Consider the following 17952-nt stretch of genomic DNA (forward strand, 5'->3'; position numbering starts at 1 on the left):
CACAACGGAGGTTGGGATTGTGTATTGGCAAGACTGCTATTGCTAGCACAAATCACGGTAAGTGTCCACCGATGGCCCTAGTGTCTTTTTTATCTTTCTACATCAAATGATGATTTCATTTCAAGCCATTTGCTTTGGATAAGAATGATAAAAGGCAGCAATTGAAAAACAACAACAACAAAAATCTGAGATGACCACCACAGGCAATGAGGCAGTTGCAAAGAAAAGAACCGCAAACCAAAGCAATAACTTACGGTAGCTACTTTCGCTATCGCTGGCATTAGAAGAAACATGTTCTGCAAGAACAGCACAGCAAATTAAAGAGATATCAAGCATTGGAAAGCAGCCAGAACTGAAAGGAATACACTCATGCAAGGCTACTAGAAATGTGAGCAAAAGGCAAGTAAAAGGCTGCAGAGGAGACTGCATTAAGAAAATTCAGATAAGATAAAGAAGATGAAAACTTTATCTTCATTTTACAGGAATCTGCTGCTTGATTGCTCTTCCTTCTTTTTAAGAAACTGAGGAAAGTATCTTTAATCACGAAAAAATATATAATGTCAACGGAGCCATTTTTCTTCATACGGCTCTGATTTTCCAAATTTGTGTAATATAGGCCAGTGTGTGTTGACTGAATGTTTTCTTGACTAGAAATTCAGGAGCTTCTGGTGTGTAGACATTGTTTTCTTGTAGGATTTATTCTTTCTCTATTTTAACCTCTAAGCATTTTGCAGGAACACTATTTCAAATTGTCAATTGATACTTGGAATCCCTTGAATTTTGTTTCTTTTTAAGTATTTCCTAAACTATATCTCAGGATAAAAAGAGATTCTTGAAGATCTTTTCTGCTTCAGTGAGTGAGTAGAAAATCTTGGAGGAAGAATCGAGCCACTAAAAAGTGTTTTATGAAATAGTTGAATATTTCCTTGTTTTATTTTAAGATTCTTGCTTAGGTAGCTATTGAATTCTGGAGAAACGGAATGGGCAGGAGATAAATGGCCTGATACCCAGTACAAGTCCTCGCATGACAAACGTTTTGAATTCATGTTGAAGACATGCTTGTACAGTGATATTCCAAGTTCTTTTTTCATACAAACACAGTTTAGCTAACAGAACAGGGATGTATATATTGTTATATGTCAGAATTAGAGGTTTTATTTCCAAAATCATTTCTTTCATCTGTACTGTTTGTTAAGTTATAGAAGATAAACTCATCAGCTTATCAACTTGTTTGTATATCACTTTAATTAAATGGAAAACATGTAACTATTTGATTTCTGAAGCTCACTAACAATAACATCAGTTTTTAAAGACGTGACACTATTGTACATTTAAAAAATATTTTTGTTGTACCTTTTTAGAAAGAGAAAAAGAATATATAACATTATTCTTTAACACTAAAAATAAGCACTTTAAAGTGTGTTTGATATTACATGCTCTTGCCAATTGGACAGATTAGTTTTAGAGCATGAAACTAATGAAAACCAAAGCATAGGTTAAATTGATGCGAATCATTTCTCTTTGTCTTGGTCTATGACCAGAACTGCATCATTAATTTGAGGAAATATTTTACAAGTGCAAAGGGGCACGAGGGAAAGAAGTGTGGATGAATCTGTGCAAATCTATTTTCTTATTACTGAAAAGAAAGTCAAGGAACATATTCAAGAATAGTTGTATCTTCATGTACATTATTATCTTAAGTACCTCAAATTGGGGTATTTTTACTTTCAAAATCTCTTCAATTTTTAAAGAGTAAACAAACATTTGCACATCTGGATTTCAAAGGGTATCACTCACATTTTTGACACTCCAATAGCAACTACTTTTTAGTGATGTTCATTATTAACAAGATATGAAAATGCTTCTTTCCCCTCCAAAACTGGAGATTTACAAATTCTCGCTAGTGGTGCTTGATGCTGTCCAGATAATGTTGAAATCGATATTTGAATTTCAGTCACTAATTCAAAGAAAATTTTGTATTATATTCCGTACAGTGACTCACAAATAAAGTTTTCATCTTTAAGAAGATCAGTACTCTTGATCATATTTTGTTTTATATATATATAAATTGTTATATATATATATATATAAATTCTTCAAGTTAACAATTTGAATTATGAAGGGTATCATTACACGGGGTTATAGAAACAGCCCTTGAAAACAAAGTCCAGCTCAACAGTATTTTGTTTCACACAAATGAAATGAACAGCTTCTAAAACTGTTGCCCATAGCTGTTAAATTAAAACAAACAAAACAAAAAAAAAATTGAACATTTGATACAGTTGCAAAAGACACAAAACTCTGTTCTTATTTCATTGGTGCCTACACAATGGGGTTAGTTATTAAAGAAGAAAAATCATAGTGTAGTATACTGATACATAGGATAATTATTTTTTTAATTGCTCAGTGCAATGAGACACAGATTAAAGACATGAATAATTAGAAAATGTAAAGGCTTAATATATTTTTCACCCTATATTATAAAATGAAGACCTGATTGTGTAATACTGCTAATAAATCACTGATAGAAAAACATATTAACACATATCTAAAACTTTATTATACAAACGTTTCAAGTAGGATCACTGCAAGTCAGGAAAAAAAATCAAAGTTAATAACAAATAATTATTCACGGAAGATCAAATAGCTTAATATCTACTTTTTGAGAATGCATGTTCCTTTTGACTACAAGATAGCTCCTTTACTAACAGTAAAATACAACCCAATTATGAAATTTGGCGAGGTCATTAAATATTTCCATGTGAAAATGCAGCACATAAAATACATTTCTACTTTGCTGTACTAGAACACTCAGCTCACCCTTTCTTTCAACATGGTTTCTTGCTCTTTGGGAGGGATTAGGTGGCAGAGCAAGTGATGCTACAGTGGGCATCAGGACCATGTTGATCTTACCACATGGTCAGAAAGGGATGGTGTTAACTGCAACAGAAGTTAGAGTGCCTGACACGCTTTGCTTTTAAATGCTGACATGCAGAACAAAACGATTGAAAATTACTTTGTAGGAGCATTCACAGCTAGGTAACAAATAAAACTCGTATCTTGTGCATGCTAGGAGTGAAAGGCCCTCAAGAAAAGGAACAAAGCCAAACTCAAAAGGAAAGGAAAAGAAAAGAAAAGTTACAGTGACCATTCCTGGAAACTTACTCAGAGTCTTTGTCCCATAACCGTCGTCACCTAATCCGGGGATGTCCTGCATGGAAGTCCCCAGAGAGAGCAATGAGAGAGGAAGAACAGCCACGGAAGAGGAAGGAAGAAGTCAGTGGAGTTGAAATGGATACTACCATGACAGACCGTGTTGCCTTAACAATCTGGATCCCACACTCTCTTCTTTGGAAACAACTTTCACCCCAAAGTCCCTGGGCTGAGACTCAAGAAGGAAATTTCTGATTTGCAAAGCAACTCGAAAGGTTTAAGAAGGAAACTGTAAGGAAAAAAAGCAAGGAAGGTTCAGCAAATGCCATTTTTGCCCACTGTCAGTAATGTTGCCACAGAAATGTCCCACTTAGAGGAATAATCCTCTCAAAATTTCATAACAAATTCTTAGACTTAGTATCCACCAGGACAAGCTCACTTTGCAGCAAGTATTTAACATTTGTTGGGAGAGAAAGAGTGAGCAAATGTGCTAGTGATCAATAAAGGTAATTTCAGTTCAGTTCAGGTAATTTCAGATCAATAAAGGTAATGTTCTCAGTTAGCTAGCATTCAAAAAAATATATGTATTAATAGAATCCAATATTTCCAGTAAGAAAATAATTTGTCTTAAGCCCTAGAGAGTTGCGTGATAGAAAAGGCAAACCAGACATGGTCTTGGTCAAAGATAAACGCTGGTTGGAAGCAAGTCCCAGCTTCGGCAAGTCCCTCTGCAACACATTCTGCAAAGAAAAGCCACATGAAAGGAAGGATCCAGACTGCAGTCAAACACTGGTCACAGTAGTAAACCTGACCTGCCTGCCTGCCGTGTCGTTTGCCTAGGCGTGTGGCGTGGGAGAGCCTACATCATGCGTGTTGCCCGTGAAGAATTTTTTTCTCTTGTGTTGCATGTGACATTATCTTTGAGAATCTACTTACGTTCAGGATCACTGGTTTCCTGCTCACTCTGCTCCTTGTTCTTGTAGAATGGGAATTTTCGTGAAAAGATGAAGCTCTTTTTACGCTTGTCATTGAATGACTGTGAAGGAGAAAAGGCATGGGGCAAAAACAGGGGGACGTCTAATTGCTGTCACACTCATGCTGACAAAACAACTAGTTTGTAAAAGCACAGAGAGCTGTAGTGACGCAAGTGGATACTCTAAAGAGGTGCCACAGGGTTCTAAAGGCAGATTTTATTTTCAAGGAGTGTGAATTCTAAATGATGGCACATGTGAAAAATTGCCACCCAATCAAAAGACTGGTTACAGATAAATGATGATGGAGGGAAAGAGTCTCCATCAGAAGCAGAAGACCCTGAGTCTTTGTCCTAGCTCTACATCTTGCTAGTCCCTCACCTTAGGTAGCTGAATCTCTCTGAACCTCAGTATCTTCATCTGCAAAATAAGGATAGTAATAGCAGCTCTTAGGTTGGGAGACTCACAAAAGACAATATAAACAAATACAATGTCATCTTATCATCATTGGGTAAAAAAAACTTTACTAGAGAAACTAGTTTTCTTCTCAGTATCTAGATGTCTTGTAAAATACCTTGGATTGGAATTACTTCAATTTAGATTTAATTAAAACCACACAGAGAAGTATGTAGATTTATGACATAGGGTAATTATAGTCTCACACACAGATATATGATAATTACAGCATAACATTTTTATTCAGGCTGGCACAGTGGTTCATGCCTGTAATCATAGCACTTTGGGAGGCCAAGGTGGGAGGATCGCTTGAGGCCAGGAATTCAATACCAGCCTGGGCAGCATAGTGAGACCTCTGTCTCTATAAAAAATAATAATGGAAAATATTAGCTGGGCGTGGTGGCTCTTGCCTGTAGTCCCAGCTACTTGGAAGGCTGAGGCAGGAAGATCACTTGAGCCTAGGAATTGGAGGTTACAGTAAGGTATGATTGGGCACTGCACTCCAGCCTGGGTGACAGAGCAAGACCCTGTCTTTAAAAAAATAAATAAATAAATAAATAAAAATTAAAAAAACCCGCTTTTATTCAAAAGAGATTTTAAAGATAATTTAGCCCTGTGCTCTCATTTTGTAGACAGGGAGCTAGAGGCATAGAGAAGTTGAGTTTCATGCCAACATTACGGAGTTAGTTGGTGGCAGCCAGAAGGCAGTCAACCAAAATCTGTTAAAATTGCTGCTAAATTCACTTAGCAAAAGGGAAAAATGACAGTCACTGGTCTATAGTCTGATAAGATTAAAATAACACAAGAATGACTGTCTTTAAAAATATAAACCACTCCATTATCATAAATGAGGCTGAATTAAAAATTATACATATATACACAATATAGATACTAGAATTTTTTCATTCAAGTGAATAGTGTGTGCTTGCCTGAAAGACTTCATAGGAAAATTTCATTTATTCCACTGCTGCTGTTAGTATGCAAATACTTTCTTGGGCTCTTCTTCGGGAAATGTGTTCACAGTCATTTTACAAGCTATAGGCTATGCAAGTCTTATTAATTCATATTCATATATCATTTTAAAAACATGCTTTGCCAGCTTGATTACTATCCTTATTTGACTGATTTGCCTCTGAGGGTTTTTCAGCTGCTTAAAAAAATTAAAATCACTCCTCAAGGAACAAGATTTGCTACTACATAGGTATTAAAATGAATGTGCCAAAGACTGTGAGATAATTTGAAAAGGGGTATTCTAAAACAGTTTTGGCAATAGCAATTGGTGGAATGAATGTAGAGCCAGCAAGGTGACTATCTGGAAGGAAACAATATCCAAACAAGTGGATATATGTGTTTGGACGTATGTGTTTTGTCTCTGTGGGAATTAGTCATGTGCCCTTAATGGATTTGAAGCTTGACAAAATGGTGTAAATAACTTATTTTTTTGTATATTCATGCACTCCCTATTTCGAATATCCATTTTGGTGATCATGTTCATTTAGGACACATTTAAGTACTAAAATGTTGGTACAGTCAGTCATTCAGTAAGTAATTCATTACTTTTTTAGGGGGTAGAAATTTTCACCAAAGTAATGGAGCTTAATTTTATGCCCATTAAAAAGGCTTTACAAAAAATAATAAATTGAATATTTAATAATTTCTAAAATCAGGGGACAAATTTCATACTTTACATTCAAATACTAAAACACCTTCTCAGGAAAAAAAGAAGTATCACTTCAGAACTTATTACTCTGCTGGCAGCACCTATGTTCACTATAGTTTTATCATCATTCATAATTGAGGGTTGGTATCCAAAGACAAGATTGGGAATTGCCCCCAAATTTTCCCAGTTAAAAATTATAGTCCTTAAAGTAACATTAAATATTCTTGCATCACTCCAGTTTCATGCCACTTTTACATTTCAAGCATATTTAAACTTCAGTAACTGAAAATAAAAGGAAAAAAATCATGTAAGAATTAATGGCATGTGATATTGCAAGGTATGTTAGACATTTAACTTCAACATTACTGATGACTCGTCATGCAAAAAAAAATTCACAAATTTTCATGCAAATACAAAACAATGCCAAGAGCAGTAAAGCCTGGGATGAAAATGTAGACACGGATCAATAATGTAGAGGCCTTTGAGGACCCAAAATGCAGCTGCATGCAAACCAGATCATTTAAGTTGTCTCAAGGGTCAAAGGAAAATGAAAATGTGTAGTCTGTGATTAATTCTTTTATGTTACAAAGCAAGGACTGTAATGTGTTAACATTTCCCAAATATGAAAATGTTGTGTATCATGAATCATCTGATTGGGACATAATACTACTGACCACCACACTTTTTAAAAGAACAGAAAATACATAATTTTCAAGAATAACATCATCTAACATATCAGTCCTATTAGCAAAAGACATTTTGTATTGGAATGGAAGAGAAATTAATGAAACTATTGGTGGTTATACTTCCTTACATTTATGAAAATAAAACCAAATTACAATTTCAGTTCACCGTCACAGATTTAAAAGTCACACGTTTAAGGTCTTAGTTAACATTTCAATTATAAGAGATTATATGTAGTTTATAATGCTCTAACACTATTCTTTATTTTTTATTAGATATGTGTAATAGCATTTTATAAGCTTTATTGCTGCTGTAATTTTTTCTTTTAATATAGAAAAGGAAAATCTGTTACATGAGTATGAGGTGAGAATAATAAATTAGCAATTTTACTATTTATAGAACACATGGCTCTAAAGCAACTGACTGGTTTCCAGCTCTATTCTTAATCATACTTGATCATGCTATTATTTGTCTCTCTACATTATAGTATCTTAGATTCATTTCTTTATTGGCAGGAAACTTTTTTGAATAGACTTTGAAACTACCGATTAAATGTGGCATAGGGCAAGCTGGCATATCTAAGAATTCCATTTGGGAATTTGACCTGAACGATTGAATTCTAATGAATAAAAGTGATAAAATAATTACCATTTATTGAGCACTTATTATGTGCCAGGCTTGGCTCTAAAAGCTCTACATGTGTTAATCCCCATGCTAACTTCATGAGGTTAGTACCACCATTATTCCCATATTACAGATGAAGAAACTGAAGTTTATAAATCTTCTGTTACTTGCCCAGAGTCACACAGTTGGTGAGCAATGAAGTCAGGAATTGCATATGCAAATTTCCTGATTGCAAATATTACTGTTCTTATGAGCAGGAGAAGTTTCTGCAACCCAAGCCTGCTTCAGGTTTATATTGAAAATTACTAGCATTTGACTCTCTTAAGTGATACCACAATCTGTCATTGCCACACCTTTACTGCTTGGTGACTATTTATTTAAGCCATCAGATGCTGTTGATTTTAACAGCTTTTTTGGCTACACTGCTACAATTTTTGTGATGCCTATTCATATTTTTGAGGGCTCTAGTTTATTTTTCTTGTCCTTATGATAATGTAAAATAAATAAAAAGAATTTATTTTAGCAGGACAGGCCATGAATGACAATTAAAAGGTAATTGCCCATGACAGGGAACTGTATAGAAATAAAATAGGTTAGTGGTTGCTTAGGGGGTAGGGCTAGGGGGTGCAAAGAGTGGGAAGTGACAGCTAATGGGCATAACATTTCTTTTAGGGGAGATGAAAATATTCTAGAATTAGATTGTGATGATGGTTACATAATCCTATGACTATACTAAAAAACACTGAATTGTATACTTTAAGTGGATAAATTATATGCTGTGTGAATATATCTCAAAGAAGCCATTTAAACAAACAAACAAAAAACCCTCCCAGCCCCACACCACAAATAAGAGCAAACAATTGCAGCAGATTTCTAATTTTATTTGGTATAAATAATTTTTATCTTTAATTGAATAAGAGGAAACTACCCTTTCCAACCCTTGCAATCAATTAGATATACATGTCTTTTACTTTTTATCTGATTCTGTTTTGTCTCTGTTAAATGAATACCTTTCATGTTGTGACAGACATTAGAACACCTATACCAGGAGTCAGATCTTATCACTGTCACTCAGAAGTCTCCAGGTTGTTGGGTCAAATGGCCCAGCCTGACCCCAAGATGTAATGGCATTGGTGAAATGGCTTAAGAGAAAACACATGCTTCATGAAAAAAGCAAACAAAACAAAAATCTCAAATCCTTTTCCCATGCAAATCCAATATTCTTAAAGACGTATTAGTGAATCTTGACATAATTTTATCATTCTCATCCAGAGCACATTTTTAAAACTAGGGACATGTTTTAGTTTTTCTCCTCATCTTCCTGTTCTAATTTTCTCAAGCTTTGCTAAATGTTTCATAATTCTACAGTGTCACTTTTGTGATATGAATATTCTTTAAGCAGAATTTAGATTTAAATTTGTACGGAGCTCAGGTATACCTTTTCTGTAGCCTCTTTTTTTTTTTTTTGACAGCTTTGTGAAGTCCAAAGCCTCTTCATTTTTTAAAAAAACTTTTGCTCTTAACGTATTCTTGTTTCTCCTCCTAAAATAATTGTGTTCCCCTGGGAAAGCTGTTACTATAAATTTGGGCTACCACTTTATATTATAAATATCTTGTTTTCACACACAAAAAAAGAGGATTTTTAAAACAAGAGAAGTACAGAACAAATAATAATGAGACAGAGAGGGGTTAAGGGAAAGATAAGAGTTGGCTTGAGATATCTCTGTTCCCAGAAAGGTATCTGTGTGAATGTATGTATACATATGTGTGTCTATGACATACCTCAATTCAAAAAGTTTCCTTTGCAATCCTAATGAATTAATGGATCTAGGCATTGAGCATCAGTAGCTGCTAACATCATACAAAAAAGAGACAATCAGATATTATGTACTTTCCGATAGAAAAACAAAATAGTACTGTAAAGTAGTCTCACAAGCATCACCTTAGTCCCAAAACAGAATGCTCTTAAATGAACCTGAATCTAATCAAACCTCTAGATTCAACTGCTAGTTTCCAGAAATAAAGAAGACAGAGAAATATGGAAAATTATATTGTAAGGATGCAATCAGCAAAATCTGAAGTGCAGGAAACTCTACAAGACAAATGACTTGGTTTCTTCAATAAAAAAATTGCAAGAAAACAAATAAGCAAAAAATGGAGAGGAAATAGATAAATCAGACTTAATTGTCTGGCCTGGTGGTTTACATCTGCAATCCCAGCATTTTGGGAGGCTAAGGTAGGAGGATTGCTTGAGGTCAAGAGTTCGAGACCAGTCTGGCCAATAGACCCCATCCCTACAAATAAATAAATAAATAAATAATAAAACTAGCTGGGCATGGTGGTGTGCATCTATAGTCTCAGCTACTTGGGAGGCTAAGGCAGGAGGATCGCTTGAGGCTCCAGGACTTTGAAGTTACAGTGAGCTATGATTGGGCCACTGTGCTAAAGCCTGGGCAGCAGAGAGAGACCCTGTCCCTTTAAAAAAAAGAGAGAGAGACTTAAGAAGGACCAACCAAATACAATGTATAGACTTCATCTGGATCCAACAAACAAATTATAAAACAAAGCAAAACAACAAAAAAAGCACTTACGAGCCACTTTGAGTCCTGAAAAAGACTGGATATTTGTTAATCTAATAATTGTTAATTTTTATGTGTGATAATGACATTGTCATCATGCCTTACTGAAATATTTACAGTTGAAATGATCTGATGCACTGGATTGCTTCAAAATAGTATGGGAGGAACCCAGTATTCTACCCTCTGAGTATATTCTAAAGGTGGAATTGGAAAGAAATCTTGAACTTCACTTAGCAGGTTTATTTTGGTTGATCTTCCCATTAGACATAGTTCACCATATCTTTCTCCCTGAAGCACTTGCTTACTTCCTTGAACGCTGATACGCCTCCACATTTTCCTTGTTTTCCTAACCCATGAAGCCATTCCTCCTCAGTCTACTTTTCTGGATCCTTCTCATCTTTTCAGTTTTTAAAAATGAGGGGTACCTGGATTCAGTCCTTGGTTCTCTCTTCTCTCTTCTCTTTCTCCTTCTCCTCTTCCCTCTCTTCCGCTCTCCTCTCCCCACATTTGCTCTGTGGGCGATCTCCTCCCATGCTGATGACTTGATTACACTCAAATTTATCTCCAGCTTGGAACTTTTCCCTGACTCCAGACTCATGTATCTAGTTGCCTACTCACTATCTTTACTCAGATATCTAATAAACAGTAATTGAACCAAACGCTTGCTCTTTCCCCCATACCCCAAACAAATGAACAAACAACAACAACAACAACAACAAAACAAGCAAGCAAGTAAAAACCTTGGTCCTCCCCCAGTCTTCTCCATCTCCTGAAATTCTAAGCCTTCAATTACCCAGGCTGAAAACTTGGAGTCATCCTTGACTCCTCTCTTTCTCTCACACCCACATTCAATCTGTTCATAAATCCTATGTTCTCATCTTCAGAATATATCTAGAATCTGACCACCTCTAATCATCTCCACCACTACTACCCTAGTCCAAGTCACCACCATGTCTTGCCTGGAGTGTGAAACTGACCTCCAGCTGGTATCTCTGCTTCCACCTATTTCCGCTGCATTCTGTTTTCTTTAAAAATCATAATTCCGATCATGTCACTCTGTTCAAAACCTTCTAGTGGCTTCCCATCTTATTCAGAATAAAACCCCAAATCTACAAAATGGCCTACAAGGCTCTCCATAATCCAGCTTCTAGCTGCCACGTTGATCTCATCTGCTCCCAAGTCTTTGTCTCACTATACTCCTGCCATGCTGGCCTGGTAGCTTTTCTTCGAGTGCCCTGAGCACCATCTTGCTTCAGGGACTTTGGTCTTGTTCTCTTTGCTTATAGTGTTCTTCCTTTGGAAGGCTGATTCCTCACTTTATTCAGGGTTCTACTCAAATATCTCCTTATCAGAGAGGCTTTTTCTGACCAGTTTATTTAAAATAGCATCACCCCTGTCGTTCTTTACCTCCCTTTATTTTTCTGTTTAACATTTATCACCATCTACCTATATGTATATATTTGTTTATTGTCTGTTTTCCTTTACTGGAATGTAAAATCCCTGAAAGTAAGAGCTCTTTTTGTTTTCATTTACTGCTGTCTTTCTGGTGCCTTAGAACATGTACACATAGTATGTGCTCAATAAATATCTGTTGAGGCCGGGTGCGGTAGCTCATGCCTGTAATCCTAGCACTCTGGGAGGCTGAGGCGGGCGGATTGCTCAAGGTCAGGAGTTCGAGACCGGCCTGAGCAAGAGCGAGACCCCGTCTCTACTAAAATTAGAAAGAAATTAATCGGACAACTAAAAATATATAGAAAAAAATTAGCCGGGCATGGTGGCACATGCCTGTAGTCCCAGCTACTTGGGAGGCTGAGGCAGAAGGATCGCTTGAGCCCAGGAGTTTGAGGTTGCTGTGAGCTAGGCTGACTCCATGGCACTCTAGCCTGGTCAACAGAGTGAGACTCTGTCTCAAAAAAAAAATAAAAATAAAAATAAAAATAAATAAATAAATAAATATCTGTTGAATTAAATGCTCCAAATCCTTTTGTGTTTACTCATATTCTAGCACTTATTGCTCCTTATTTTTTTATCTTTTACTTGGCTGTCACCCACTAAACTGTGTAGATGGTGAACTCCTTGAGGGTAAGGGCCTATTTTTATCTTATTACTGATTATTTTTAATATCTTCCAAACCTAGTACAAAGTCTGCAAGTGAATAAATAAATCAACAGCTAATACAGAAATTGGCTTATTTGCAAATTAGTGGGAGGATTCTCAAAGGGGCCAGTCATCTCTGATCACATATGGAGCTTGAGAAACAATAAAATCCTAAGCCCTCTAACTGACTGAATAGACCCCTTCTTGGCCGATGGGACCCCAGAGAAACCTTAAAACTGAGCTCCTGGCCATGATGGCATGGGAGGTCATACATGCCTCGTTAACCTCCATTAGGCTTTCTTGCCTAAGGCTTAAACAGAACCAGCCCTTTGGAAAGACTTGCTCCATCAATGATTTCAATCAGCGCCTAATGCTGCTCCTCTCTTTTTGCAGTTTCGGCACTACAACTGACCGGCATTCCTTCCTGGTAAGAGGTCCACCGACCATGGAGTGGTTCTGGTCAGTTGGCAGAGGATGTTCACAAAGGGTTTTCGTGTCCTCAGCTTCACCTTTTGACATCAGAGGGCCAAAAACTCCACCCTTGGATCATGCTAAAGTACCATTTTTTGGTACACACGAACTATGAAGGGGCTTGAAGCTCGATTTTGTATGTGCCTACTTCTCCTTTCATAAATATTCATGACTCCTCCTATAGTTTGTTAAATATGTATATTTGGCCATCCTGCTCAGCATAAATTCCTGTTCTTGTTGCCTTTTCCTCGAAATACACACTCTGGGCTTCTGCCCAAAGCTATTGCTTCCCAGCCTGCAAGATGGCCAGCCTGCAGGCTGCAACCCTTTATGAGAAATAAAGTTCTCCTTTCCAAATTTATGAACCTTTTCATGCTTCAGTTGACAAACTGTTCTAAGGGAGGAACTTTAACAACAGTAGAACTATCAATGAGGGCTCAGAGAAGATAAGCAAATAATACCCAATCTAAAGGGAATGTGGTCTCTTCCAGTGTTAAACAATAAAGTCAAATTATCAAAGCAGATGTTTCTGCTAACTCAAACCCCGTGTCTGCTATGATTTTATACTATCAAACCTTGTGTGGTTTAATAAACTAAAGAGGCCTGATTTTGCTTCATTAGGTTCTGCCTTCTATGGCCCCTACTCCTAAATAGCTATGGAGTAAAGACCTGCTATGTCATTAGGCTGCTCCTGGCAGGTGTTGCGGGAACTCAGCGCCGAGGGAAATAAAACCACTGTTTGATTTTGTTTTTAAATAAATCCTAATTATTTATTAAAAAACCAAAATGAATTGTATTGGTTATTATCATTTTTAAAAACACTATCAAATAGAAGTTTTGTATTAACCAGCAACACTCAACTAAATGGCATACTAAATTATTTAATTTAAACCTGCAGATTTATTTATGTCAGCTCCACCACCAGCCCGGGATCCAGAAACTGTCCACAGCCGTATTCTACATTACTGCCCTGCCAGCCTCCTAGTCATTTACCTGAGGCTATTTCAGAAACACTGACTGACTCTACTTCCTACAAGATGAAGAAGCAACCATCATGTTGATGGTTATTTTTATATTTAATTATATATTTCCTATCCTTTTTTATGCAACACCCTCAAATTTATATGAATTTTTCAGCAAAAGCAAGCAATTCCTGATGACCTTGCCCCAGACGGCAGAAACACCAGGTTTACTGTCCTAAGCCCTTAGCCATGCCTCCCTGGGAGGTGACAGCTCTAAGGGCTTTCTGGCTGAGTGCCCTGCCTACCAGTGCCTGCGTTTGACTCACCATGTTCATCACGTCACTGGCTCCTTCTACAGTGCTCATTTTCAAATATTTCTTAAGGACTTCTATATGTTTTTCCACAGCTGAAGAAAGTTACCTGTCCATTTGCAGACAGCCTATTGCTGAGGGAACCAAATTTTGAAAGTTGGTCAGTGTCTACAGCACACGTACATACACAACACAGCATGTAACAAGGGACCTGACATTAATTCTGTGGGTTTATATATTGACTGGGAAAATATTTGCAAAGTGGAAACCTCAGAAACATCTGTAAGCTTCCCTTACTCCTTTGATTACTATTCTTATTCCAGGTAATACTTGCCTTGAGTAATCAGTAATGAAATCTAAGGCATATACTAGAAACGTCACTGGAGATGAATTTACTAAAATGCCAATGGGACAAATCAGTGGGCCAACTGTTTCCTGCAAATCTCTGGCTGAAATCTATAATGTTCCTCTCAAATGCTCTACTTTCCTTTTATTTCTGATAGAGGCCTGTTTGTGATTTAAGTTCATGTCAGGGAAAATATCACCTAACCAACAGGCAGGACAGGACACTACAATTTTACTTCTTGAAGATGGGGAGCAGAAATGATATTTCTAGGGTGACCCCCTGAGATAAAAATTCCAGGAGTGAGGATGGAAGGGGGGAAGGAGGGAGAGAGAGAGAGAAGGAAAAGGTTGGGGGAGAGGGAGAGGGAGAGAGATAAAGGCCCTAAAACTTCCAGGTATGGGTAAGATGATGAAGAAAAGGTGAGTTCAGGTGTTCAGGAAATGGAGTCCTTGGAGGAAGCACTATAAACTAAGTGTCTGTTGGAGTTGCCCAGTGTTTTGTTGACAATGGATCTAGTCCAGTTTAGCCAGGACTCTTCTGCAAGCAGAGCTCCTACACTGCACAATTCTAGAAGGTGCCATTCACACTGTGGTCTCTGTGAAAATGGTGTCTCCTAAAGTTGAGCAGGACACAGACTGTGTGGCAGCCCTGTACCACCCTAGGCAAAGGGGGATTTATTGTAAGGATTCTAGAAAATCTCATCAAATATGAGGAATGGTCGATCAACTAAACAAGATGGACCATATGCAGCTGGACCACATGAAGAACTAGAATCAAAGATTCAAATGCAGTCAGGACTCTCACACTCTGTCTCCTGACACTATCTGAAGAAGTGTTTGCTTTCTTCTCTCTCACTGCTGACCAGAACCTTCTACATGGTGGCAAACACAGCCACCAATGATTCCTAAGCTTCCTTTCTCATAGTTTTTTACACCCAAGACTAACTCTAGTACTCTCTGGGTTCAAGCTCAAAAATCTCAGGGAAGGTCTTTGATGTGTTCAGACCAGATTAAGTGTTCAGCTCAGTGTCATTCAACCATGCCAGTGATGACCATGGACAGGGTCTACGTGGACATGAAAATTACTTGGCCATGGTGTATGTATGTACCAATGTGTGTTGGGGTAAAGGGATACATAGAGATACATATATTATTACCAGGAAAACATGATATCAAGCAGAAAATACACTGAATGCTTGCCAGTCCTTTAAGTTATTTATCTACTTCAGAATTCTAGTTGACAAAAACAAACTCATTCTGGACTGTCCCTCCCCACTCCCCATCATGTCTACCTTGCCAAAATTCTTCAAAACTGATCTCAAGGGTCATCTCATCTTCTGAACTCAAGATTAAGTTAGTGTTCTTTTCTAAGTTATCACGGAACTCTACATGGCTGCATTTCCCTGTACTATAGTACTTGTTGTGTTATATTATATTATTCTGGCTTGCTGCTACTAAAGAGGAATCTTGGTGAAGCTAGGAACTAACTCTCTTATCTATCTATTACCATGGTTATAACCATGGCACCTACCCAGACTTCATTTCCAGCTTAGGCTACTCTCCTGAACTCCATATCCATAAATAAAACCTCTTAATCATGTTCACCTAGATTTCCTACATACACTAAAACTCATTGTTCAACAAACGCTCTAGAGCAAGTTGGCAGAAAAAAAAAAAACTTTGACTCATAACTCACACCATACCGCAAAATTATTAAGGGATAGATTGCAGATCTAAGTGTAAAAATCTAAACTATAAAATTTCTAGAAGAAAACAGAATATATTTGTGATCTCAGGCAAACATTTATGGCTAGAACATAAAAAGCACACATAATAGATAAAAAAAATTGCTAAATTGGACTTGAGTCCAAGATAAAAACTTCTGGTCTTCAAAAGTCGTCATTTAAAAATTAAAAAGGGAGGGATCTGAAAATGGCAGACTAGAAGCAGCCTGCCAGCACGCTACTCCCCAGGAAGGAAGTGAGAGGTGTGGGCAGCTGTCTACATTTGGATCGCTCTTCTCTGAAGCAGCATTGTGAAATCACAGAGAAGCAATACAGGACATTCAGAGTGGGAAAAAAAGGTGACATGGTGATACGTACAACAAGATCAGAGAACATGTGGGAAACAATAGAAAAATAGAGGCTGGGACGCCATGCCTGCCATGCTGGCACAGTGCAAAGTGAACTGCAAGACAGCTCCCACCACCCCGACAGACCTCTGCTTGGTCTGATCAGGGACCTGCCTGGAGTCTGTGCAGAGCCATTGCACCAGACAACAGGCATGGTGGAGATCTGGCAGCAGCTAAAGCCATCCTGAGTTCTCAGGTGCACTGTGTTAGGTCTGCACTGGACTGGGGAGGGAGTGGACTGACTTGTGGCATCCCTGAGCCATATTCAGTGACTTGAAGCCAAGTACTTCTCCCCTAGAGTGCAAGGGGAGCTGAGCAGAGGAATTGACTGGGGCGCACCAGGCTCCGACCTGACAGGCACTGGGTGACTGTTTTGGCAGATCCTGGGTGGGGAGTGGAGAGATCTGCAGTCCCCAGGCCACTGGAACCAACATCTGACTGCCTGATTTGGCATCTGTGGGGCCCCTGAGCACGCCAAACAACCTGCCACTTGCTTGCCCAACTCCACTCTCCACACCCCAATTGTCTTCTGCCTGCTTGGCCCTGACTCTGCCCTTCAGGTTGGATCAGCCCCACCACCCATTGGGCGCTGCTTCTGGCTCCTCAGCCCTGCTATGAAGTTTTGCTTCTGGCTCCTCCCAGTCCTGGCTCTGAGGCACTCACACTGGAGCCTGAGGCTCCACCTCTGTGCCTACAGAACCCCCACCAGGCCTGAGACACCATCCCCAAGTCTCCAGCGCTGCACTGGGACCCCAAGACTCTCTAGAGCCTCCAACATCACAGCAGGGCTGGAAAAACTGCTCCAAAGTCCAATACCTTGCCAGGGACCCCCCAGCCTCAAGCCACCAGTACACTGGGACCTGGTTTGAGCAAACGCACACAGCCCAAGAGCCCACAGCAACTGCATCTGGCTGCTGCTTGAGCTAAGACAATCACAGGCAAACAGAACAAATCAGAACAGCTGCATTATAGGGTTCTAGTGCACATGCCCCTCCTCTGCCATGTCAACATTCAAGAGTAGGGGAAAAAAGAGAGTGCTGTGTAGTGACCCCTTACTCTAACCAAGCAGGAGAGTTTCCAGCAAGAACAGGAGCCCTGCAAAGCTATTAGCTCTGAGTTAGGAAAAGATGTATCAGATGAGAAGAAACCAGCAAAAGAACCCTGGCAACATGAAAAATCAAAACAGATGAACACCCCCAAGGGATCACAATGGAGCGACAGCACTGAAATCCAACTATAAGGCAATTGTTGAAAAGACAGAAATGGAATTCAGAATATGGATGGCAAATAAGATGAATGGAATTGAAGAAAAAGTTGAAAATCAACAAAAACAAGCTCCAAAAATATTTCAGGAAATTAATGAAAAAGTCACTAAAGAACTAGACAAAAGTAGGAAAAATATAATGGAACTTAAAGAAATGAAAGAGTCATTCAGGGATTTTGAAAACACAGCAGAAAGTTTCAGCAACTGATTAAACCAAGGAGAAGAAAGAGCTTGAAGGCAAGGC

At 38.3% G+C, this 17952-nt stretch overlaps 1 protein-coding gene across 8 annotated transcripts in view; it reads right to left on the reverse strand.

The window, feature by feature from the left end:
* The window catches only part of DLG2 (discs, large homolog 2 (Drosophila)), a 1994579-nt gene that overhangs the window by 23279 nt on the left and 1953348 nt on the right, over positions 1 to 17952 (reverse strand). For 4 of the 8 annotated variants that reach the window (XM_012641828.1, XM_012641831.1, XM_012641829.1 and 1 more), the window contains one exon: positions 4090 to 4189. In XM_012641828.1, coding sequence (XP_012497282.1) covers positions 4090 to 4189 — 100 coding nt within the window. Of the gene's footprint in view, positions 1 to 254; positions 297 to 3165; positions 3212 to 4089; positions 4190 to 17952 lie in introns of all 8 variants that reach the window. The other 4 variants (XM_012641835.1, XM_012641834.1, XM_012641833.1 and 1 more) reach the window with 2 other exon arrangements.

This window comes from Propithecus coquereli, unplaced genomic scaffold, assembly GCF_000956105.1.
Source record: "Propithecus coquereli isolate 6110/MARCELLA unplaced genomic scaffold, Pcoq_1.0 Scaffold170, whole genome shotgun sequence".
NCBI lineage: Eukaryota > Metazoa > Chordata > Mammalia > Primates > Indriidae > Propithecus > Propithecus coquereli.